The sequence below is a fragment of the Nerophis ophidion genome, linkage group LG18 (assembly GCF_033978795.1).
Source record: "Nerophis ophidion isolate RoL-2023_Sa linkage group LG18, RoL_Noph_v1.0, whole genome shotgun sequence".
NCBI lineage: Eukaryota > Metazoa > Chordata > Actinopteri > Syngnathiformes > Syngnathidae > Nerophis > Nerophis ophidion.
The window spans coordinates 8,765,950-8,792,925 of NC_084628.1; the positions used below are offsets into that span (position 1 = coordinate 8,765,950).

Here is a 26,976-nt window from a genome sequence, read left to right on the forward strand (position 1 = left end):
CCATCTGGATTCATGAACTTAATTCTAAACATTCCTTCACAAAAAAAGAAATCTTTAACATCAATATTTATGGAACATGTCCACAAAAAATGTAGCTGTCAACACTGAATTTTGCATTGTTGCATTTTTCTTCACAGTTTATGAACTTACATTCATATTTTGTTGAAGTATTATTCAATAAATATATTTATAAAGGATTTTTGAATTGTTGCTATTTTTAGAATATTTAAAAAAAATCTCACGTACCCCTTGGCATACCTTCAAGTACTCCCAGGGCTACACGTACCCCATTTGAGAACCACTGCACTATTGGATAAGTTTGATGTTTATGAATGTATGTTTGTCAATACCCGACCTGTTTTTGTGTGCCTTCACGGCAAAAAGTCGGTGTTCAAAAAACAGAAAAAAAATTACAAAAATTAGGGGTATTTTATTTAAACGAAGCAAAATTACCTGCCAATAGAACGAGAAAATTTGGCTTGATTATTATTACATTAATTCTGGTTTATTGAAACTACAAGATCTAGTAAAGCTACAGACATTGTGTGTCATGTTTATGGCTAAAAGTAAAACATTACCATCAAATTTACAAAAAATGTTTGTTATCACTTCTGAAAATACGGAGCATAGAAGAAAATGTCGTTTCAAACATCAGTAGTCAAGGATAACTTTAAAACAAATGTGTATATCAGTGGTGGGGGTTCAACTGTGGAATTCTCTTTACAATGAGATAAAAGACTGTAAAAATATATTCCAATTGAAAAAAAAATATAAAGACAGAACAATAACATCTTATGGACAGCCACAAGTGTTTACATTTTGCTTTTTATTTATTATTTTACTTTTTTTTTTCATGGCTTTCTATTTGTTTTGTATCATTCCGTGAGGTGTATATGATTTTATTTTTTTAATTTTTTGTTCGGTTTGTACTTCATGAGGTTTTCCGCTTGTTGTGTTTTTTGTTTGTTTTCATTACATTTGGATGTATTTGTTGATTTGTATGATATCCATGAAGTAAGACTACGTATTATGTTGAGGGGGGCAGGAAAATATAAGATTTTTCTTCATCCTGCTCCTTCTCAGGCATTGTTGTATAAATGTAAAATTGTATAATTGCGGTATAATTGTCTATCGATCAAAGATTCACATCAATGAAGGAGATAAATAATAAATTAAATGACTTTCCAAAACAAGTAAAATTAGCTGACCTCAGTGAACCCAAAATACCTTCAAATAAGTATATTCTCACTAATAACAACTGCACTTTTCTTAGGAGGAAAAAAACGAGACCTTTTTGCGCAATATGTTGAAAAATATTCTTAAATTAAATGGGTTATACTTGTATAGCGCTTTCCTACATTTTTTTTTAAGGAACTCGAAGCGCTTTATCACTATTTCCACATTCACACACTGATGGCAGGAACTGCCATGCAAGGCACTAACCAGGACCCATCAGGAGCAAGGCTGAAGTGTCTTGTCGTAAATAATAATAATAATAATAATAATAATTACGTAAGTAAATGCTAGTGCCATTATGTTGACATAATGATATGTGCTCGGCATCATGATTTTTTTTTTCATGCTTGAAGTAAGAAATGAATACTTTAAAAAAGTAGCTTTATACTTGTGAGTGTTAATGACACAGCTTTGCAACAGTTGATTAGACTTAGACTATACTTAGACTTCCTTTTTATCGTCATTCAAATTTGAACTTTACAGTACAAATAAGAACGACATTTTGTTGCATTAGCTCATGGTAGTGCAGGATAAAAAAAGCAATAAGGTGCAGAATATTGATTCTAGTTTCAAGCATGTTTTACTCAATATAGGTAAAAAACAACTCAGCAACAAGCTGTAATATCTTACTGAGATCATTTCGGACCAAAACCCTTAAAACAAATAAAACACTCTTAACAAAAAATCTGCTTAGCGAGAAGAATTATCTTATCATACAGAAACCGAAGCAAACATCACCCTTATTTGAGATATTTCATCTTAGATTTCACTTTTTGCAGTGTTTAAAAAAGGAATTAGAACTTTACCCCTTGTGTGGTGTTTGGGTCCGTGGGACCCTTTTTCATTTTTTTATTAAAAGAAAAATGATACAATTAATACATTTATCAAACCGAGACTAACTGACTTTGGTTCATTTTCTGTTAAGAACACATATCAGAATACATATTTAATGACCACAGACCAGACCTGGGCAAATTAAGGCTTGGGGGCCACAAGCGGCCCGTTGAGCTTTTCATTCTGGCCCGTACAATTTTTCTAGATCTTTAAGATGGCAAGTGGAGCTGCCATTATGATGTGCAGTGAAGTTTTCTAACAACCATAAGTCTTGAACTAACAAAGTATTTCAAAGGTTGGAATCTGCGCTTATGGATGATATACCAGTTACTATGGTAACCTAATTAGTTACTATGGTCATCTAATTAGTTACTATGGTCATCTACGTCACAGCAGCTCAGACGAGGCACCAAGCAGTGTGGGTGGGGAGCGTTTCCACAGACGTGGAAGGAGATTTTCACAAGAAAGTTCTAAAGCTTAGTGATATATCAGATGTATCAGATTGTAGGTGGGTATATTTTTTAACCTTCACATTCATCATCAATCAATCAATGTTTACTTATATAGCCCTAAATCACTAGTGTCTCAAAGGGCTGCACAAACCACTACGACATCCTCGGTAGGCCCACATAAGGGCAAGGAAAACTCACACCCAGTGGGATGTCGGTGACAATGATGACTATGAGAACCTTGGAGAGGAGGAAAGCAATGAATGTCGAGCGGGTCTAACATGATACTGTGAAAGTTCAATCCATAATGGATCCAACACAGTCGCAAGAGTCCAGTCCAAAGCGGATCCAACACAGCAGCGAGAGTCCCGTTCACAGCGGGGCCAGCAGGAAAACATCCCAAGCGGATTCATATTTCACTGTTTGTTGCATTTTTATTGCGTTTCACTTGTTTGTAAAATGTGTCGATCGAAAGGTGGTGTGACGTTCATATTTTGTCAATATTCAGTGTTTTATCCTTCATAGAAAAATGTAAAATTCCAATATGTTTTTTTAAGGCGGTCTGTCATAACGTTTTTGCATTCAATCAGACATTATTGTGAGGTTTTGTGTTAGTGTTCATAAAAATAGATATACCGGCCCCCAGACACATTCTTTTCTCTATATGTGGCCAAATATGCAGTCAAAATAATTGCCCAGGCCTGCCATACACTATCCCTGCCAACCCTCCCGATTTTCCCAGGAGACTCCCGAATTTCAGTGCCTCTACCGAAAATCTCCCGGGGCAACCATTCTCCCGAATGGTGAGAATGGTTGTGTGTGTGTGCGGCCCCTTGTTAGAAAAGGTCTGGACACCCTGTAACTGTGACAACAAGAGTCGTGCCCGACTACCGAGCGAAACGTGAGCATTATTTGATGGCTAAATATGCCTGACACTAAATACTATACATAGAATATAACACTTTATTTTTGTCAAACAGGAAAGCATGACGAAAGTTGCAAAGTTTTTTGATATCTAAATCGAAAGTTAAAATAGCATTTTTTTGACGCGGTATCGGAAATTGATAAACACCGCTTTTGAATATTGCAACTGCTAGATTTTTTTTCCCAGGTAGTAACTCATTTGGACAGAACACCGCCACTAATTAGAAATCTATATGAGACCTAACACTTAACTCAAATTGTGTTCATTTGAGCATTTATGGTGTCACCTGTTACAAATACAATCCATCCATCCATCTTCTTCCGCTTATCAGAGGTCGGGTCGCAGTGGGCAGCTTCACTGCTGAACATCAAGACAAAAATATATATTTTAAAAAAAAGGTATCAAAATGTTTATTGTCAGGGTATACAGTCTAAAAATATGGTACTGTCAATCATGTCCATCATGGCGTAGGTGCTCCAACGTCAGGGAGCGTTACTGTTCTGTTGTCTTTGTAGCTTGCGCTGCAGGTAGCGAGCGCGCGCATCACTGACGGTGCTTTCGTTATTTCGCTTCTCCAGTTTCTTCAAGAGATCCTGAGTAGAAACTTCTGGAAGGGAGGGGGGGGGGGGGGGGGGCACAAAAAAACAACTAGGCATGACATGGTTAGGGAAGTGTACTTTTAAAAAAAAATGTGTGTATCATTCACGATCCTCATGTAAGACAAGAACACATTGTTTTAGACTTATACAAACTGTATTGATCCACAAGGGAAATTGATCCACACTGTAGCTCAGTTACAACGGTTGGAAAGGGTAAGGATGAAAAGGATAATGCAGGTATTAATTAGACTCAAAATGTATAACAGTAGCAATATAAAATATAACATATGTATTATTTACATAATATAGGTACAGTGTATGATATATATTGATATATTATATTATATGTTTGTATAACATATACTATATAACAACTACCAAGTACATAATTACAGTACATGTAACAGCTGCAGCATAAAAAAGAGAGTAGATCCTGCAGAAAATAGACATTATAAACAAAGAGCGGTAGCTAACATAGAAGGTGTCAGGTAATAGACAGATATCATCTATTGCTGTATAACGAGTGATTATACAGCTGGATGGAGCGTGGAATGAAGGCGTTCCATCCATCCATTTTCTGCCCCTTATTCCCGTTCGGGGTCGCGGGGGGCGCTGGCGCCTATCTCAGCTACAATCGGGCGGAAGGCGGGGTACACCCTGGACAAGTCGCCACCTCATCGCAGGGCCAACACAGATAGACAGACAACATTCACACTCACATTCACACACTAGGGCCAATTTTAGTGTTGCCAATCAACCTATCCCCAGGTGCATGTCTTTGGAAGTGGGAGGAAGCCGGAGTACTCGGAGGGAACCCACGCATTCACGGGGAGAACATGCAAACTCCACACAGAAAGATCCCGAGCCTGGATTTGAACCCAGGACAGCAAGACCTTCGTATTGTGAGGCAGACGCACTAACCCCTCTGCCACCGTGAAGCCCGAATGAAGGAGTTATTGAATAAAAAAAAATTCTATATTTTATGCATTCCAACTAGTAAATAAATGGAAACAAAAGTTAGCTTCTAATGGAGCAAATGGAAATCGCTTTGTTCCACCTCTAAAGCACTCTAAAAAAACATCCATCAATGTTCCGTATACATGCTCTATTTATATATTTAATGTAGTAACAGGCACATTTATAGAAAGGTAATATTTACGTACTTTCCTCATTTAAAGCATAGGCGGCGTATTAATTTCACAGAAGCTTCGCAACGTTTGTTACAATTAGAGATGTCCAATTTCTATATCAAATTGTGAACTATTTCACAAATTTGAACGCATTAATAAAAAATAAAAATGCGTCTTACATAAGGATTGTAAACGACAGGCAAATAATAAAAAAAAAAATTGCAGTTCTCCTTTGACATACGGCTGGGCGATAAATTGATATACTCGATATATCGCGGGTTTGTCTCTGTGCGATATAGAAAATGACTACATCGTGATATTCAAGTATACGTTCTCACGCGGTTTCTTTTAGCTGCGGGCATTACACTCCAGGCTCTCCTCGCTCTTTCTTGTCTGTCCTTCTCACAGAGACCTAAAACAAGCGTACCTTCTTACATAAGTCACATACGTATACGCCCTCGCAGAGCAGAGAGGTAGTGGCATGGGTAACGTTAGCTGTGGTGCGAGTGGTAATACGAGAGAAAGAAGGTGCGAATCTAGTAACAAATGAAGGAATAATTAATTCCCAAGAAAAACAGCAGAGGGTCCATCGACTGGCGGTGGTTTGGCTTCAAGCGGGAAGATGTCAAACAGACAACCGTCATTTGTCAAGTGTGGGGCAAAAGCGTTGCTACAAAAAGTAGCATTACTGCTAATATGTAGCATCATTTGAAAAGTCACCCACTAGGAAATGAAGAGGGCTTGAAACTCCGCATGTCAACATCTCTATCTGGTGCCACACCAACAAAATGCAGAGGCAACCATTTCTACATCAGCACCGTATGAAACAAATGGTCCAAAACAGAAGGAGATAACGTCCGCAGGAACCTACCACATAGCGAAGGACGTACACTATTTGATTTCCTGTAAAGCAGCTCATTTTTATTTGACAGTTATTGAAATATCTTGTGTGACATCATGCAAAAAAGTGCACTTTATTTGTTTTAAACTTTTGTAGTGGCGTTCTGTACAAAAAGTGCACTTTAATTCAGTGTTGTTTTGAAATGTCATCTTAGTGACACCATGCACAAAAGGTCACTCATAGCTTCTTTTAAAATGTCTCTGACAATCTTGCACTTTCTGTTTTGGAAATGACATGAATGTTTGTGCCACTGCTTAATAACTCTTTAATAAATCATAGCTTGTTTTAAAATGTCTCTGACAATCTTGCACTTTCTGTTTTGGAAACGACATGAATGTTTGTGCCACTGCTTAATAACTGTTTAATAAATACAGTTTTGGTCAATTGACTTAGTTGTGATTTTCCTCTCTGCATGAAAGTTTAAAACTGGCATATATTGATGCAGCATGAAGAAGAATGTTTTAATGTAGACACATAGAATCATCATAATGCTGCAATTATATGCATCAAGTGTTCATTCAAGGCTAAGGCAAAATATCGAGATCTATATTGTGTATTGTAACATGGCCTAAAAATATTGAGATATTAAAAATAGGCCATATCGCCCAGCCCTACTTTGACATTAGACAAATTATAATGGGTCCAAAATACCTGGTGGCCTTTTAGCTGCCTCTCTGCTCTCCCACTTGATCATCTCCTCATCGGTCACTTCCTGTCTCGCCACGCTGCTGAGCTCGTAGACGTCCACCTCGTGCAGTTTTGGCAGCAGCTCCTTCACCCAATCGTATCTGATGGGACAGACGGTCCTGACATAGACCCGCGATGTCACCAGCACGTCGTGGAAGAGAATCCAGTCCAGCTCCATCTCCTGCTCAAACAGCTGAGAGCCACAGCGAGGATATTTAGAAACAACAACGCATGACAGAGATGTCATTTCAAAATGTTACCGATGACGACGGATGGATGTGAACCATGGAGCCGTGGCCATCCATTGTGCAGAACACCTTCCCAACTGATCTACAAGTCGGTGAAGAAAGTATGAATCATAAATATGTCAAATTTATCGTCGCAATTACGTCTACATGTTACCTTCTGGCAACATTGGTGAAGTATCCTGTGCACAGGCATCGTCGGAAGAGTTCATTTTTATTGCCGTCAAACTCCTCCACGGGGAAATCTCTCCTCTAAAGACGAGGATTAAGCAGCGTGAAAATATGGCAGCTCCCTGTTAAATCTGAGAAGTGCAGCGTTACTTTTTGCAGCCGCAGGAGGATGTCACGCAGCTGCGTCTCCACGCTGAATGCCGATTTGAGCGCCCTCCAGTGGATCCAATTGTCCTTGCACCAAACGGAAGGCCTTTCACTGGAGAACACGAGCGTGTGTGGCGTCAATAGCGAAACAAAGAGAGACAGGATGTCATTTTGAGAAAGTGACGGCGACCTTGATTGACACAGCTGGAAAATGCAGAGAAGCGTGGCAAAGTCGTTCATGCCGCCGCTCCCGGCCGCCAGCGCTCTGTGACACTGATCGGCTTCTTTCTGCTTCTCAGGGTGACCTGGAGGAGACAAGTCAGAAATGGTAAAGTGGACAACAACGCAGAGTGCATGCAGGTCAAATGACTCCAGCCACGTCCCAATACTTTTGTCTACCATGCTCATGTGTCGGCAGGGTGTCACCGCATGTTATTTTTACATTGCACATCTATTTTTACACTGTATTACTTTCATGTATTCGTTAACAGTAGTTCACTTATTTTTACACTTATATGAAGGTTAAAAATCTTGAAATGATAGAAAAAAATTCTACTGTACAGTTAGCACAGGTTTCAATGAAGAGGACAGATTTATTTAGGTCTGATTACCTAAGGCAACGCTTTAAATGGATCAGTTTTCTGGAACAGATTGCGACCACTTCAGAGCAGTTATTTATTGTATTTTAATATTATTTATATTTTGTCCACACAATCTTTCCTCACATTTAGATGTATTTAAATACACTAACAATTTCACAACACATAAAAGATTTGTAATTTAGGAACGACTCAATACACCTTGCAGTTAAATAAAAAAAAGTGGTTAAAGAATGGCCTTCCCAAAGTCCTGACTTAAATAATGGACAATGCTGAAGAAACAAGTCCATGTCAGAAAACCAACAAATGAACTGCACCAATTTTGTCAAAAGGAGTGGTCAAAAATTCAAGCAGAAGCTTGCCAGAAGCTTGTGGATGGCTCCCAAAAATGAAACTTTCCAAGGGACATGTAACCAAATCTTAAAATTGCTGTATGTATACTTTTGACCGAGCAGTTTTGCTCACATTTTCAGTAAACCCATAATAAATTCATAAAAGAACCATCCATCCATTTTCTACCGCTTATTCCCTTTCGGGGTCGCGGGGGGCGCTGGCGCCTATCTCAGCTACAATCAGGCGGAAGGCAGGGTACACCCTGGATAAGTCGCCACCTCATCGCAGGGCCAACACAGATAGACAGACAACATTCACACTCACATTCACAACCAAACTTCATAAATGTTTTTTGTGACCAACAAGTATGTTCTCCAATCACATAAAAATGAGAGTTGTAGAAATTATTGGAAACTCAAGACAGCCATGACATTATGTAATACTTTGCTGGCATCGATAAACTGCGATGTCCGCCCGCGTGCGTATGTGTTGTATTTCTTACTCCACAGGTGTAAATCTCAAGGCCCGGGGGCCAGATCTGGCCCACCACATCAATTTGTGTGGCCCCCGAAAGCATGGAAATAATATGTGTACATAAAGTACCTTATCTTTTCTTAATAAATGTATTACAAAAATAAATGTACTGTGTAGAATGACATATATTCCCACTTTAATCATCTCTAATAGGGTGCGGCATAGCTCATCTGGTAGAGTGGCCGTGCCAGCAACTTGAGGGTTCGAGGTTCAATTCCCGCTTCAGCCATCCTAGTCACTGCCGTTGTGTCCTTGGGCAAGACACTTCGCCCACCTGCTCCAAGTGCCAACCACGCTGGTTTAAATGGAACTTAGATATTGGGTTTCACTATGAAAAAGCGCTATATAAATATAATTCATTTCTCTTCTTTACAAGTGTATGTGAATTGAAGTATTTATTTCAAACCTGCACAGTACAACAACACACATTGTTTTTACATTTTGGCAGAGACATTTATGCAAGGCTTGTAATATCCCAACCCCTCTCACTCATTAATCCATCCATCCATTTTCTACCGTTTATTCCATTTGAGGTCGCGGGGGGCGCTGGTGCCTATCTCAGCTACAATCGGGCGGAAGGCGGCGTACACCCTGGACAAGTCGCCACCTCATCGCAGCTCACTCATTCCACATTTAACATAAACAATGTAATACAAGGACAGTACTATACAAATAAAAAACAAGAACAACTCCTATACACTAAAAATACAATAGTACCACTGTTACTATGAGACAAGACAAGACGAGACAAAACACACACGTAAACTTTTGACCAGGACTGTATACCTTAATGGGTCCTCACACCATCTCTACACCAGTTACCATGAATTGATTAATGTGGAGCCCGACTTAAACAAGTTGAAAAACGTATTCGGGTGTTACCATTTAGTGGTCAATTGTACGGAATATGTACTGAACCGTGCAATCTACTAATAAAAGTTTCAATCAATCAATCAATCAAGTTTGGGGTCCTTGTCATGGAAAACGTTACCTTGAAGTTCCACTGCATTTAGAATAAATGGATCTTTTGCAGATAAGTGTCACATTACCTGGTCGTATGAAGATATTCTCCACGGACAGCATAGCGGCCACTGGAAGCAACAGGTCCTGGCAGCCCAGCGAGGCGGCTTTGAGCAAAGCCCTGGTGAGGCCCGGGTGCAGAGGGAACTCCACCATCAGCTGGCCCAGGTGAGTCACCCGACCCCTCCTAGCAGAACAGACCACATCAATTTAAAAGCCATGGCAAGAGAGCGTTGGTTAAAAAGCGTGATCGACCTGTCAATAGCGTCAAACTGGTAGAGCTGTTTCAACGCCTCTAGGATGAACCTCTCCTCTGGGGGGTCCAGATAGGGGAACCTGTGGAGAAATGATAGTTAAACGAGATCATAACTGCAATGTTGACAACAAGGTCGATAGATAGATAGTACTTTATTGATTCCTTCAGGAAGGCTCCCTCAGGAAAATTAAAAAGGTAAGACGGCACATAGGACTGGGCGATAGATATATCGATATACTATAGAATGTATATATATAGAAAATGACTATATCGTGATATTCGAGTATACGTTCTCACGCAGTTGCTTTAAGCTGCTGGCATTACACTACAGGCTCTCCTCGCTCTTTCTTGCCTCTGCTTCTCACGGACAGCAAGCGCACCCTCTTCCATACTTCACATACGTATACGCCCTCGCGGAGCAGAGATGTAGCGGCATGGGTAACGCTAGCTGTGGTGCGAGTGGTAATACGAGAGAAAAAAGGTGCAAATCTAGTAACAAATGAAGGAAGAATGAATTCCCAAGAAAAACAGCAGGGGGTCCATCGTCTGGCGGTGGTTTGGGTTCAAGTGGGAATATGTCAAACAGACAACCGTAATTTGTCAAGTGTGGGGCAAAAGGGTTGCTACAAAAAGTAGCATTACTGCTAATATGTAGTTTCATTTGAAAAGTCACCTGCTAGAGGATGAAGAGTGATTACTCCGCATGTCAACATCTCGTTCGGTGGCACACCAACAAAATGCCGAGGCAACCATTTCCACATCAACACCGTATAAAAAAATTGTGAACAACATAAGGAGATAACGTCCGCAGTAACCTACCACTTCGCGATTTTATTTCCTATCATGCAGCTCATTTTTATTTGACAGTTATTGAAATATCTTGTGTGACATCATGCACAAAAGTGCACTTTATTTGTTTTAAACTATTGTAGTGGCTGGCGTTCTGTACAAAAAGTGCACTTTAATTTAGTGTTGTTTTGATATGTTACCTTAGTGATATCATGTACAGAAGTGCACTCATAGCTTGTTTTAAATGTCTCTGACAATCTTGCACTTTCTCTTTTGGAAATGACATGAATGTTTGTGCCAATGCTTAATAACTGTTTAATAAATACACTTTTGGTCAATTGACTTAGTTATGATTTCCCTCTCTGCATGAAAGTTTAAAATTAGCATGTATTAATGCAGTATGAAGAAGAACGTTTTAATGTAGACACAAACAATCATCATACTGCTGTGATTATATGCATCAAGTGTTGATTCAGGGCTTCACGGTGGAAGAGGGGTTAGTGCGTCTGCCTCACAATACGAAGGTCCTGAGTAGACTGGGTTCAATCCCGGGCTCGGGATCTTTCTGTGTGGAGTTTGCATGTTATCCCCGTGAATGCGTGGGTTTCCTCTGGGTACTCCGGCTTCCTCCCACTTCCAAAGACATGCACCTGGGGATAGGTTGATTGGCAACACTAAATTGGCCCTAGTGTGTGAATGTGAGTGTTAATGTTGTCTGTCTATCTGTGTTGGCCCTGCGATGAGGTAGCGACTTGTCCAGAGTGTACACTGCCTTCCGCCCAATTGTAGCTGAGATAGGCACCAGCGCCCCCCACGACCCCAAAGGGAATAAGCGGTAGGAAATGGATGGAATTGTTCATTCAAAGCTAAGACAAAATATCGAGATATATATCGTGTATCGCGATATGGCTTAAAAAATATTGAGATATCAAAAAAAGGCCATATCGTCCAGCCTTAATGGCACATGTACCTGATGACATCATGGACACCCAGGCACTTGAGCGTGAGGATCACTGCAGTCAGACTTGTCCTCTGGATCTCTGGAATTGTATATTCAGGCATGCACTCTTCCCAGAATTCCTTCGTGTAGATGCGAAAACACCTCCCGGCTGAGGTTCTTCCAGCTCGACCCGCTCTCTGCTGAGCCTCACTCCTAACGGCAGCAAGTCAACATATGAATCCAAACAGACAACTTTTCTTTGCAACAATGGACTTCTTAATTATTTTCCAACCAACAACCTAAAATCTCCCTAACTTTTTTGCTCTACTTTTGAGAGAAGAGGCGATTAAATAGTTACTTTTGAAGCATGGAAAAAGTGGATAAGTGAACAATACTATACAGATACATACAAATTTGGTAGATACCAAAAACTATTTTGATACTTTTCAAAATAGAGGGGACCACTAACGAAATGTTATAGGCTTTATTTTAACTAACAATCTTATGGTAAATTAAACATGTTTCTTTCTTATTGCAACCAAATAACACTGTTGTCATTAAATAAAATACCGTATTTTTTGGACTAGTAGTCGCAAGTTTTTTCATATTTTTGCCGGGGGTGCGACATATACTCCGGAGCAACTTATGTGTGAAATTATTATCATTTTACCGTAAAATATCAAATAATATTATTTATCTCATTCGCGGAAGAGACGAAGAAAATGTCAGCAATCGTCACACACACGTCAACCAATAAGAATTCGGCGGGGGAGGGTCATGTCAGAAGTGCATTGTGGGTCATGGAATGCTAACTGCTATATGCTACTGCCGTAGCTATTAAAGTAAATCATTTCATCGTTGGCGGTGACTTATAAAAACTGTGAAGGGCTGAACAAAAATGGCACCGAAAATGAAATCATGTACTGCAGATTACACAATATCAAATAATATTATTTATCTCATTCGCGGAAGAGACCAACAAAATGTCAGCAATTGTCTCACACACACGTCAACCAATAAGAATTCGGCGGGAGAGGGTCATGGCAGAAGTGCATTGTGGGTCATGGAATGCTAACTGCAATATGCTATATGTTACTGCCGTAGCTATTAAAATGGATCATTTCATCGTTGGCGGTAACTTATAAAAACTAAGAAGGGCTGAACAAAAATGGCACCAAAAAGAAAATCATGTATTGCAAATTACAAGCTGGACGTCGTGAAATATGCAGCAGAAAACGACAAGAGGAAGCGGCGCATACCTTTGGAGTTGGCAGAGTTGTTTAGAAGCGACATCGAAGAAGAAGATTTCCTCTGATTTATCGATTATGAGTGACAGATTGTTTGGCAAACGTATAGCATGTTCTAAATGTTATAGTTATTTGAATGACTCTTACCTTAATATGTTACGTTAACATACCAGGCACCTTCTCAGTTGGTTATTTATGCCTCATATAACGTACACTTATTCAGCCTGTTGGTCAATATTCTTTATTTATTTTAAATTGCCTTTCAAATGTCTATTCTTGGTGTTGGATTTTATCAAATAAATTTCCCCCAAAAATGCGACTTATACTCCAGTGCGACGTATATATGTTTATTTCCTTCTTTATTATGCATTTTCGGCCGGTGCGACTTATACTCCGGAGCGATTTATAACCCGAAAATTACGGAAGTGAACATACAAGACAACTTGTCTTTTATTAGTAAGTAAGCAAACAAAGGCTCCTAATTTAGCTGCTGACATATGCAGTAACATATTGTGTCATTTTTCATTATATTATTATGCTGCGACCCCACCCCATGACAACTCCAACTTCACACAGGTCACAAAACGGCGCATTACAAGTAAGCCTGGCTAAAAACACTTTCAAACTGTCTAAATCCCATCATTAAGGCTGGATTTTGACCTTGGTAGGTACTAAAATATTGAAAGATACTGTAGTAATGACTCTTTAAGAGGTGTGACTTACTGAGAAATGGGCACCACTTCCAAAATGTCCATGCCTACCCTGGAGTTGTGGTTGAGTTGTTTGACAAAGCCGCTGTCGATGATGTACCTGGAAGCACAGTGTGATCAAGTCACGCCATACCCAAAACGCCATAAATGTGTCAAAGCAGAGTACTCACTTGATGCCGTCGATGGTGAGCGATGTAGCGGCGATGTTTGTGGCCACAACGCACTTCCTTATTCCGGGAGGTGGTGGCTGAAAAATCTGCCGCTGTTGATCTGGAAAGAGGAGGCAAGCGTGTATCTCAAAAGGAAGTTTAATTCCATAATCTAATAGTCGTAATTTACCAGTAGGCATGGATCCGTAGAGAGGTAAAATAAGAAGCCCCTCCATTGTTTTGTCCTTTACGTCGTAGCGGTAGTCTACATATTCTGCTTTCTCAAACAGCAAATCGCAGGCGCGTTCGATTTCTAACTGACCTGTCAAACACAGATTGATTGGTTAAGATTTTAACAAGCGTTACATGGAGGTTAATTTGTGTCTTTATCAGGAAAGCTTTTTTTTTCCTTTTTTTTTTACACTGAATTGATGTGACTCAATTTTGTTTTACATCAAATTATACTGACAATTTCATTGGAAAAAAAATGTGAGCAAAATGTGTGTTTTAAAATTCAGAGTTAAAAAAAATCAGTGTAAAAAAATCAATTTAAAAATAATTCAGTGTTTAAAAATTCAGTGCATAAAATTTCAGTTTTTAAACTCTAAAGTGGCTGGTTCTGAGACAGGATCGATTGCTTCAGTCTTAATGAGTCTTGCTTTTTGAAGCGGCACATTTTTTTGAACTGAATATTTCAGCACTGAATTTTTTTTTTTTACACTGAATTTTAAAACACTATTTTTACATTGAATTCTTATACACTGAATTTTTCAGCACTGAATTTCAATACACTGACTTTTTTTTAGAATGAAGTTTTATACAATAAATTTTAAAAACTGTCAGAATAATTGTATCTAAGTTATCACAAAACTTTGTTTCAATGAGGTCCAAGCAGACAAAAACTGTCTTTAATCCTACCAAGCAGAAGGCCTGTAAAACTCCACTGTGTAGGATGGGAAGCAACACGAAGTTGTTCTGTTTCTTTCATGTATTGTAATCAACAGAACGATGTTGGCTTGACCCGAGAACTACAAAGCAAATAGGAAGCAGGACCGGACTCCCCTACAAGGTCCTCTTCTTTGAACTGTTTTACGACTTTTTCTGTGAACTGTTTTACGATCTTTTCTTTGAACTGTTCTGTCACCAAAGGCGATGGCTATTTACAACCCCCGGGCCCTTAGAAACAGGGAAAGTCCAAACAAAAGAGAAGGCATACAATCTTTTGGCAGCGCATAATGACACTGTACAAGGGTACAGATTTACATGTTTCTCTTCACTGAGCCAAAATGAATTCTGTCTCTGTTTGATTATTTGGTTCTTGTCTTGTTTAATAGATGTCATCAGTTTTAAAACCTGACAAAAAAACTGAATTTTTATACATTGAATTTAAAACACTGAAATTTTATACACTGAGTTATAAAACACTGACTTTTTATCTACTGAATTTTGCCAATAATGTTTTTTCAATTAATTTAAATTTGTTTCAGTTCACAAAATTCAAATGCAAAAATTTCATGTACATAAATTAAGTGTAAAAAAAAAAAGCTTTAGTAACAAAGACACAAATCAGTGTATAGTTTTAGGGTTCATGCTGTAAAGAGAGGATATGGCCAACCAGTTAAAAACACCAGAATGTCTCCCGCCATCTCACTAGTGTGGATATCCAGCGCCAAAGACACAACCTGGGCAGCAAAGTACGATAAAAAAAGAGTTGTATCAAAACACCAAGCTTTGAATCTTGTTCGATAAGATATCGTTGCATACCTCTTTCACATAACCCATGCTGTCCAAGTCCTTTGGTCCTACAGCGTTGCCAAATGTGCACGTCACAGGAAAAGTCCTCCCAGGTATAGTGAATACAGGACAGCCCCCGAGAAAGGCAGAAAGCTTCTCCGTCTCCAAGGTGGCCGACATCACCACCACCTTCAGTGGGAAAGAGCGTCCCCTCATTGCCTCAGCGGGATCAGAGAAGACCTTCTTCAGTAAGCCCAGGAGGATATCCTAAAATATAAACAATCATGTTAAACATGCCTCACCTAGAGTACTCGCCAAGCCACTATAGTAGAAAGGACAATAATACCAATAACAATAATAAAAAACATAATAATAATAAGAAGAATAGTAATATTACACCTGAATAAGAACATTGTTGTAATTTTCAACAAAAAAGTTGTAATATTTTCATCAATCCGTTTTCTATAGTGTGTCCCTCTGATGTCTAATAATGTAAATGTTTATGAGAATACAGCAGGACTAGTGCAAGAAAAAAAAAAAACTACAGGAATGAACTTCTTATTTTAAAGTTTTTTTGAGACATCTATCATAGTTGTATGTGCCAGAATAAGGAAAATCAAATGCAGCTGAGATAGGCTTCAGCACTCCCCATTACCCCGAAAGGGACAATCAGTAGGAAATGGATGGATGGATGAAAGTCTGTGAATGTGAGTGTGAATGTTGTCTGTCTATCTGTGTTGGCCCTGCGATGAGATGGCAACTTGTCCGGGGTGTACCCCGCCTTCTGCCCGATTGAAGCTGAGATAGGCACCAGCGCAACCCGCGACCCCAAAGGAAATAAGCGGTAGAAAATGGATAGATGGATGAAAGGTACTGCAAATTTACAGTGGATTTTTTAACATTTTTATATTTACTATTTCCAAATGACAGTGTTATAGCTATTTTTCCCAATAGTGTCTCTCACGGGCAGCACGTGCCTCACAATACGAAGGTCCTGTGTGGAGTTTGCATGTCCTCCCCCTGACTGCGTGGGTTCCCTCCGGGTACTCCGGCTTCCTCCTACCTCCAAAGACATGCACCTGGGGATAGGTTGCTTGGCAACACTAAAATGGTGCAGAGTGTGTGAATGTGAGTGTGAATGTTGTCTGTCTATCTGTGTTGGCCCTGTGATGAGGTAGCGACTTTTCCAGAGTGTACCCCGCCTTCCGCCCGAAAGCAGCTGAGATAGGCTCCAGCAACCCCCGATAACCCAAAAGGGACAAGCGGTAGAAATGGTTGGCTGAATCGCTGGAAGTTAATAATTATTAGTCGTATACTTAGACAAACATTAATGATCCACAAGGGATATTGTTCCACACAGTGGCTCAGTTACAAAGGATGGAAAGTGTAAGGGTGGATAGGACAATGCAGGTATAAAATAGACAAAAAATGTACTGTAGTAGCAATATGAAATATAACATATATGTCATATTTACATAATGTACTTACAGTATATGACATATGTCCCGGCAAGAAATCTGCGTTCAAAGGACTCCGGCTTATTAGTGATTCCCAAAGCCCAAAAAAAGTCTGTGGGCTATAGAGCATTTTCATTTCGGGCTCCAGTACTCTGGAATGCCCTCCCGGTAGAAGTTCGAGATGCCACCTCAGTAGAAGCATTTAAGTCTCACCTTAAAACTAATTTGTATACTCTAGCCTTTAAATAGACTCCCTTTTTAGACCAGTTGATCTTCCGTTTCTTTTCTTTTTCTCCTATGTCCCACTCTCCCTTGTGGAGGGGGTCCGGTCCGATCCGGTGGCCATGTACTGCTCGCCTGTGTATCGGCTGGGGACATCTCTGCGCTGCTGATCCGCCTCCGCTTGGGATGTTTTCCTGCTGGCTCCGCTGTGAACGGGACTCTCGCTGCTGTGTTGGATCCGCTTTGGACTGGAATCTCGCGACTGTGTTGGATCCATTATGGATTGAACTTTCACAGTATCATGTTAGACCCGCTCGACATCCATTGCTTTCCTCCTCTCCAAGGTTCTCATAGTCATCATTGTCACCGACGTCCCACTGGGTGTGAGTTTTTCCTTGCCCTTATGTGGGCCTACCGAGGATGTCGTAGTGGTTTGTGCAGCCCTTTGAGACACTAGTGATTTAGGGCTATATAAGTAAACATTGATTGATTTATTGATATACTGATATATTGTATTATATTATATGTTTTTTATTATATATACAATATATAACGAATAAAAATGGGGCCCATTACCTCCCTGCTTTCCACTCAGCATTTAGGGTTGGAATTGCGGGTTGAATCACTAAAAATGATTCCCGGGCGCGGCCCCCGCTGCAGCCCACTGCTCCCCTCACCTCCCAGGGGGTGATCAAGGGTGATGGGTCAAATACAGAGAATAATTTCGCCACACCTCGTGTGTGTGTGTGACAATCATTGGTACTTCAACTTCATTTATATTCCATCCATCCATTTTCTACCGCTTATTCCCTTTGGGGTCGCGGGGTACAATCGGGCGGAAGGCAATGTACACCCTGGACAAGTCGCTACCTCATCGCAGGGCCAACACAGATAGACAGACAACATTCACACTCACATTCACACACTAGGGCCAATTGGTGTTGCCAATCAACCTATCCCCAGGTGCATGTCTTTGGAAGTGGGAGGAAGCCGGAGTACCCGGAGGGAACCCACGCATTCACGGGGAGAACATGCAAACTCCACACAGAAAGATCCAGAGCCCGGGATTGAACCCAAGACTACTCAGGACCTTCGTATTGTGAGGCAGACGCACTAACCCCTCTTCCACCGTGAAGCCCTTCATTTATATTTATATTGTTATTATTTTTCTTTGTACGGTTTGTACTTCATGAAGTTTTGCACTTGTGTTTTTTGTTTTTTTTTCATTACATTTGTTTGTATTTGTTGGTTTGTATGATATCCATGAAGTAAGACTACGTATCATAATGAAGGGGGCAGGAAAATATAAGATTTTTCTCCATCCTGCTCCTTCTCAGGCATTGGTGTCTAAATGTAAAATTGTATAATTGTGGTATAATTGTTTATCGATCAAAGATGCACATCAATGAAGGAGATAAATAAAAAATGAATGAATGAATGAATTTACCATGTATTACAGTATATGTAACAGCTGCAGCATAAAATAGAGAGTAGATCCAGCAGAAAATATACACTATAAACAATTTTAAGAGCATAAAAGGTACTGTAAATTAGGGAGGAACGATATATCGATATATCGATATGCTTGATATATCGCCGGTTTGTCTCTGTGCGATATAGAAAATGACTATATTGTGATATTCGAGTATACGTTCTCACGCAGTTGCTTTTAGCTGCTGGCATTACACTGCAGGCTCTTCCCACTCTTTCCTGTCTCTCCTCACAGACAGCAAGTGCACCTTCTTACATACGTCACATACTGTCACGTCATACGTCACATACGTATACGCCCTCGCAGAGTAGAGAGGTAGCAGCATGGGTAACATTAGCTGTGTTGCGAATGGTAATACGAGAGAAAAAAGGGGCCAATCTGGTAACAAATGAAGGAAGAATTCATTCCCAAGAAAAACTACACACGGTCCATCGTCAGGCAGTGGTTTGGCTTCAAGTGGGAATATGTCAAACAGACAACCGTAATTTGTCAAGTGTGGGGCAGAAGCCTTGCTACAAAAAGTAGCATTACTGCTGATGTGTAGCATCATTTGAAAAGTCACCTGCTAGAGAATGAAGAGTGTTTACTCCGCATGTCAACATCTCCGTTCAGTGCCACACCAGCAAATTGCCGAGGTAAACATTTCCACATCAACACCGTTTGAAAAAAATTGTGAACAACATAAGGAGATAACGTCCGCAGTAACCCACCACATAGTGATTTGATTTCCTATTTTGCAGCTCATTTTATTTGACAGTTATTGAAATATATTGTGTGACATCATGCACAAAAGTTCACTTTATTTGTTTTTAACTATTGTAATGACGTTCTGTACAAAACGTACACTTTAATTTAGTATTGATCTGATATGTCATTTTAGTGACATCATGCACAAAAGTGCACTCATAGCTTGTTTTAAAATGTCTCTGACAATCTTGCACTTTCTGTTTTGAAATTACATGAAAGTTTGTGCCACTGCTTAATAACTGTTTAATAAATACAGTTTTGGTCAATTGACTTAGTTATGATTTCCCTCTCTGCATGAAAGTTTAAAATGAGCATATATTAATGCAGTATGAAGAAGAATGTTTTAATGTAGACACAAACAATCATCATACTGCTGTGATTACATGCTTCAAGTGTTCATTTAAAGGCCTACTGAAACCCACTACTACCGACCACGCAGTCTGATAGTTTGTACATCAATGATGAAATATTAACATTGCAACACATGCCAATACGGCCGGTTTAGTTCACCACATTGCAATTTTAAATTTCCCGCGAGGTATCCTGTTGAAAACGTTGCGGAATGATGACGCGTATGATGACACGTGCGCGTGACGTCACCGGTGGTAGCGGACATGTTCTCCCAGCACCGATCACGGGGAAAAGTAGTCTGTTTTTATCGTATAATTACACAGTATTCTGGACTTCTGTGTTGCTGAATCCTTTGCAATTTGTTCAATTAATATTGGAGACTACAAATAAGAAAGATGTTGGTGGAAAGCGGTGTATTGCAGCCGGCCGTAGCAACACAAACACAGCCGGTGTTTCTTAGTTTGTTGTGAAGCTTTAATATGGAACAGAGTGGTCAACCGGCAGGTTTCGGTGGGAAAATTGTGGTAAAAAGTTGGCTCTTTTCGTAAACATGAGCGGAGCTTGCGTCGTTTCTCCTGCAGCTGTCAAAGAGGCAGCTGCGACTTTCTTGGCTCCTCCGTGGCTTCCCTCAGAGACACAGGCGGTCACCACACCACTCCGACTTTCAGGTATGACTATATAATCTCACTAAAACACTAGTAACACACTAAGCAGATAAGGGATCTTCCAGAATTATCCTAGTAAATGTGTCTAATAATATCTGAATCGCTCCCACTGCCCTCGTCTTTTTTTTTTCCCTAGTCCTTCACACTCACTATCCTCATCCACGAATCGTTCATCCTCGCTCAAATTAATGGGGAAATTGTCGCTTTCTCGGTCCGAATCGCTCTCGCTGCTGGTGGCTATGATTTTAAACAATGTGAGGATGTGAGGAGCTCCACAACGCGTGACGTCACACGCACATCGTCTGCTACTTCCGGTACAGGCAAGGCTTTTTTTATTAGCGACCAAAAGTTGCGAACTTTATCGTTGATATTCTCTACTAAATCCTTTCAGCAAAAATATGGCAATATCGCGAAATGATCAGGTATGACACAAAGAATGGACCTGCTCTCCCTGTTTAAATAAAAAAATCTAATTTCAGTAGGCCTTTAAGGCTAAGGCAAAATATCGAGATGTATATATCGTGTATCGTGACATGGCCTAAAAATATTGAGATATTAAAAAAAAAAGGCCATATCGCCCAGCCCTACTGTAAAGCAATATATACTACTTCAAAGCTATTTTCCCCATGAGTGTGTCTCATGCTTTTCGTGTGGCAACTCACGGTGTTGAGGCTTCGCTCATGGACCTCATCCAGGACCACGACACCATACTGAGCCAGTCCTGGGTCTGCCAGAACCTCTCTGAGCAAACAGCCATCCGTCATGTACTTCACCTCCGTGTCCTGCCTCAAAAACCATCATGAAATCACCATCTCACAACAGAAAACAGACAATGCTGGTGGGCGTGGTCTCTCACCTGTGACGTGCAGTCGTCGAAGCGCACCTGGTAGCCCACCTTTTTACCCAGGGTGCACTGCATCTCCTGGGCCACCCTCTGGGCCACGGTAATGGCAGCCACCCGGCGGGGCTGGGTGACGCAAATTTTGCCATCTTTACAAAAACCTGACAGGTAAACACAACATCAAACCGATGACTACCACAAATTAAAGCATGTGTTTAACATCTGAATACGTATCAATAAACACAGGAAAGTGTGTGAATGTGAATGTTGTCTGTCTATCTGTGTTGGCCCTGCGATGAGATGGCGACTTGTCCAGGGTGTACCCTGCCTTCTGCCCGATTGTAACTGAGATAGGCAACAGCGCCCCCCACGACCCCAAAGGGAATAAGCGGTATATATTGGATGGAAACACAGAAAAGGGCTCACCTGCGCCGTGCAAGTACTGTGGAAGCTGGGTCGTTTTCCCACTGCCAGTCTCACCTGTGACCACCAAAAAAGTGCTTTCTTTCACTGCCTGGATCAGTTTGGCTTTGTGCTTGTAGATTGGCAACAGTTTGCACTCATTTTCTTTGAGATGCCGCGATGACTTCGATTTGGACATTACTGTTACGGTCGGTGTGACCGTGGAATATACACCGGACAATGATTAATTCGACTATAACATTGGCCTCCCGTCCCTACTATCATTTAAAACGAAATAGCTTTCGTCACCGCGTTAAGAAAAACACATTTAAAACAAAATAGCTTTCGTCACCGCGTAAAAAAAAAAGACGACACGGTCAGGGGGAAACTTCCGCAAACTATTGCACTCTGTGTTTCTATTGGTCAATCTCTGGTCACGTGCGAGGGGCTCTATCAAAATAAAAGCATGGATAGACGCAAAACATGGAATTGGTCAAGAGAAAGATGCGCGGTACGTTTTGAGAAACATTCGAACAATTGGCTTAATGTGATGCATTGCAGTTTCCCACCAACGGAGAAAACACGTTTAAAATATATGCATATATTGAAACCAAACAGTCTAGTGCAGTGATTCTCAACCGATAAGCGATGTAACCCCTCTGAATTTTTTTTTAATTCAAGTACCCCCTAATCAGAGAAAAGCATTTTTGGTTGAAAAAAAAAGAGACAAAGAAGTAAAATACAGCACTTTGTCATCAGTTTCTGATTTATTAAATTGTATAACAGTGCAAAATATTGCTCATTTGTAGTGGTCTTTCTTGAACTATTTGGAAAAAAAGATTTAAAAATAAATAAAAACTTGTTGAAAAATAAACAAGAGATTTAATTATAAACAAAGATTTCTACACATAGAAGTAATCATCAACTTTAAGTGCCCTCTTTGGGGATTGCAATAGAGATCCATCTGGATTCATGAACTTAATTCTAAACATTTCTTCACAAAAAAATACGTGTTTTATGGAACAAGTCCACAAAAAAATCTAGCTGTCAACACTGAATATTGCATTGTTGTATTTATTTACATTCATATTTTGTTGAAATATTATTCCATAAATATATTTATAAAGAATTTTTGAATTGTTGCTATTTTTAGAATATTTTTTAAAAATCTCACGTACCCCTTGGCATACCTTCAAGTGCCCCCAGGGGTACGCGTACCCCCATTTGAGAACCACTGCTCTTGTGACTAAAGGTGCTTTACATAGTGACCCCCAATATCTGAGTTACATTTAAACCAGTGTGGGTGGCACTGGGAGCAGGTGGGTAAAGTGTCTTGCCCAAAGACACAAGGGCAGAAACTAGGATGGCGGAAGCGGGAATCGAACCTGGAACCCTCAAGTTGCTGGCACAGCCACTCTACCAACCGAGCTATGCCACCCCAAATACAATTTAACTACAAACCCTGAAAAATGAAAACCTCACTTTAATAACACCTCCAGGCAACTACCCCCATTCCCCCACCACATCCCACCTCCATCCATTTTCTACCGCTTGTTCCTTTTTCGGGGTCTAGGGTGGTGCTGGAGCCTATCTCACCTCCGGGTTGTAAATAATCAAATATATGCTTGTTCTTATGCTTTCTGAGCTCACTATGGTCACCACTCGCTGTACATATCCAACCAAGTCAGACATACTCTGTTTCAATGTCCATTTCTCAGAAGATATAATTGTTGATGACTGAAGTGCTGATAGCAACCAAACATAAACCTTCCCCCAACTCCCTCCACTTCCCACCCCCCGGATTGTAAATATTGTAAATAATTCAATGTATATACTCTGATGATTAACTTGTGTGGTGACTGTATTATGTCCCATTGATTTCAATAGGAATTTCCCCCAAATTTGTGAATTTCAGGTAAAGTGGGAATTTTTTTGAAATTGTTGCAATAATGTTGCCGTAAGGCACAGTTGCATGCCCAGCAACAGTGCCTTACGGTAACAATAGTGATGGCCTGCCGGCTGGCGATGCAACCATGACTTCCGGTAACATAGTCCTTATAGTTGTTAAGCCAACCCTTTTGAGTTACGGTTTGGTAGTTAACATGGGCGCCGATTGCGTCATACCTTAATAGTTGTTCAGCCAACCCTTTTAAGTTACGGTTCTGTAGTCAACATGGGTGCCGATTGCATCGTACCTTAATAGTTGTTCAGCCAACCCTTTTAAGTTACGGTTTGGTAGTTAACATGGGCGCCGATTGCGTCATACCTTAATAGTTGTTCAGCCAACCCTTTTAAATTACGGTTTGGTAGTTAACATGGGCGCAGATTGCGTCGTACCTTAATCGTTGTTCAGCCAACCCTTTTAAGTTACGGTTTGGTAGCTAACATAGGCGCCGATTGCGTCATACCTTAATAGTTGTTCAGCCAACCCTTTTAAGTTACGGTTTGGTAGTTAACATGGGCGCAGATTGCGTCGTACCTTAATCGTTGTTCAGCCAACCCTTTTAAGTTACGGTTTGTTAGTTAACATGGGTGCCGATTGCGTCGTACCTTAATAGTTGTTCAGCCAACCCTTTTAAGTTACGGTTTGGTAGTTAACATGGGCGCTGATTGCGTCATACCTTAATAGTTGTTCAGCCAACCCTTTTAAGTTACGGTTTGGTAGTTAACATGGGCGCAGATTGCGTCGTACCTTAATCGTTGTTCAGCCAACCCTTTTAAGTTACGGTTTGGTAGCTAACATAGGCCCAGATTGCGTCATACCTTAATAGTTGTTCAGCCAACCCTTTTAAGTTACGGTTTGGTAGTTAACATGGGCGCAGATTGCGTCGTACCTTAATCGTTGTTCAGCTAACCCTTTTAAGCTACGGTTTGGTAGTTAACATGGGCGCCGATTGTGTCATACCTTGATAGTTATTCAGCCGACCCTTTTAAGTTACGGTTTGGTTTTGATTGATTTATTGAAAATTTTATTCGTAGATTGCACAGTTCAGTACATGTTCCTTACAATTGACCACTAAATGGTAACAAGTTTGGTAATACGTTTTTCAACTTGTCTAAGTCAGGGTCCACATTAATCAATTCATGGTACATGGGCGCCAATTGCGTCGTACCTAATAGCTGTTCAGACAACCTTTTTAAGTTACCGTTCTGTAGTTAACATGGGCGCCGATTGCGTCATACTTTAATAGTTGTTCAGCCAACCCTTTTAAGTTACGGTTCTCTCGTTAACATGGGGACCGATTGCACCGTACCTTAATAGTTGTTCAGCCAGCCCTTTTAAGTTACTGTTTTCTAGTTAACATGGGCGCCGATTGCGTCGTACCTTAATAGTTGTTCAGCCAACCCTTTTAAGTCACAGTTTGGTAGTTAACACGGGCGCCGATTGTGTCGTGACTCAGGACTACGCTTCATCCTTTTGATCACAGTTATCCATTCTTGGACAAACTCATCACTTTCTGTAACTTCTTCAAGTCGAACACTGACTTCAGATGAGCATTAGGGCGGAAGGCGGTGTACACCCTGGACAAGTCGCCACCTCATCGCAGGACCAACAGAGACAGACATATATACATATACACACACACACACACATCACACACACACACATAAATATACATAAATACAGGCACACACACTTAGGGTCATTACAGTGGCGCATGCAGTAATTAGATGTACTGTACATACTGTACTTTGATATTCCATCAAATACAATTATCTGTCCGACGGTTAATATTTGACTGATTTCTTTAGGCATCCATATATAGAAATAAACATATATTTTATCAATAGCATGCAAACGGTGGAGACAATTTTGAGGAAACAACATTATGTAATTAGGAAACATGTTGGGGGAAACAAATAACTGAGCAAGTTGCAAAAAGCCAATTTAACTCCAAGCAGAAAAGGTTATCTTCAGTGACATCTCGTGGACATTCAGGGTCATTGCAGTAGTGCATGGTGAAACTACAACTTTGATATGCGTTAAATATAATTATCTGGCCTACAGTTAAGTTACCCGATTTCCTCAAATATTTAGTTTATTTTAAAGGAAAAATGCATACTAATGAACATCCATCCATTTTCTACCGCTTATTCCCTTTTGGGGTCGCGGGGGGCGCTGGCGCCTATCTCAGCTACAATCGGGCGGAAGGCGGGGTACACCCTAGACAAGTCGCCACCTCATCGCAGGGCCAACACAGATAGACAGACAACATTCACACACTAGGGCCAATTTTAGTGTTGCCAATCAACCTATCCCCAGGTGCATGTCTTTGGAAGTGGGAGGAAGCCAGAGTACCTGGAGGGAACCCACGCATTCACGGGGAGAACATGCAAACTCCACACAGAAAGATCCCGAGCCTGGATTTGAACCCAGGACTGCAGGACCTTCGTATTGTGAGGCAGACGCACTAACCCCTCTGCCACCGTGAAGCCCACTAATGAACATTTGACATGTAAATATGTGAGATTATAGCCAATGGCAATTTCCCTACTCCAGTCCCCTGGCAAGTTGATTGATTGATTGATTGAAACTTTTATTAGTAGATTGCACAGTACAGTACATATTCCATACAACTGACCACTAAATGGTAACACCCGAATAGGTTTTTCAACTTGTTTAAGTCAAAGTCCACGTTAATCAATTCAAAAATGTCAAATCTCACCAAAAACCTTTTGTAATCTTTTCCCTTATAAACTTTGCAACTTAAATAGTTGCCCCTTTGAACCTACAAGAACCAGATTGAAAAAGCAAAGATTTATCCATAAAATGCAACCTAAAATACATGTCGTGCTTCAGAGTGTAGCCACCTGGTTGGACAACTGATAGTGCGTTCGACTGCTATAGGAAAGTAAATATTGCACTTTCAGACTAAACAAAAAAACCAAAAAAACATTGTGTATAGTACGCATTAATAGGAGATACCTTCTAAATGTATACACTTATGGTACAATATGACTGAATCATTTATTTAAATAAGCCCTCCTTCAAAACAGACCTTCAAATAATTGTCTGCCAGCCCTGCAGTAAAGAGTACACTTACCCCAAACTCACATTGGTACATTTAGAATTTAGACATCAAGAGAGGCTTACAGTGCATGCTAACAGAATTAAAGTATACAACTTTTAGTACTAGGAGATAACTTTATGGTCATTGCCAAG

General features: G+C 40.3%; 1 protein-coding gene across 2 annotated transcripts; it reads right to left on the bottom strand.

The window, feature by feature from the left end:
• Positions 1–3,829: 3,829 nt before the first annotated feature.
• dhx40 (DEAH (Asp-Glu-Ala-His) box polypeptide 40) lies at positions 3,830–22,231 on the bottom strand. 2 transcript variants are annotated; one of them, XM_061878694.1, is made up of 17 exons: positions 21,837–22,231; positions 21,426–21,571; positions 21,232–21,351; positions 15,666–15,902; positions 15,517–15,583; positions 14,092–14,223; positions 13,923–14,022; positions 13,766–13,852; positions 11,826–12,008; positions 10,066–10,146; positions 9,840–9,997; positions 7,515–7,629; positions 7,328–7,436; positions 7,164–7,258; positions 7,022–7,091; positions 6,726–6,954; positions 3,830–4,048 (listed from the first exon to the last, which is right to left on the bottom strand). In XM_061878694.1, the coding sequence occupies exons 1-17, from the start codon at positions 22,009–22,011 to the stop codon at positions 3,927–3,929; spliced, it is 2,226 nt and encodes a 741-aa protein (XP_061734678.1). In that variant the 5' UTR covers positions 22,012–22,231; the 3' UTR covers positions 3,830–3,926. The 2 variants fall into 2 exon arrangements, with proteins under 2 accessions (XP_061734678.1, XP_061734677.1); XM_061878693.1 differs by having other exon boundaries at positions 3,830–4,051; positions 21,837–22,230.
• Positions 22,232–26,976: the final 4,745 nt, after the last annotated feature.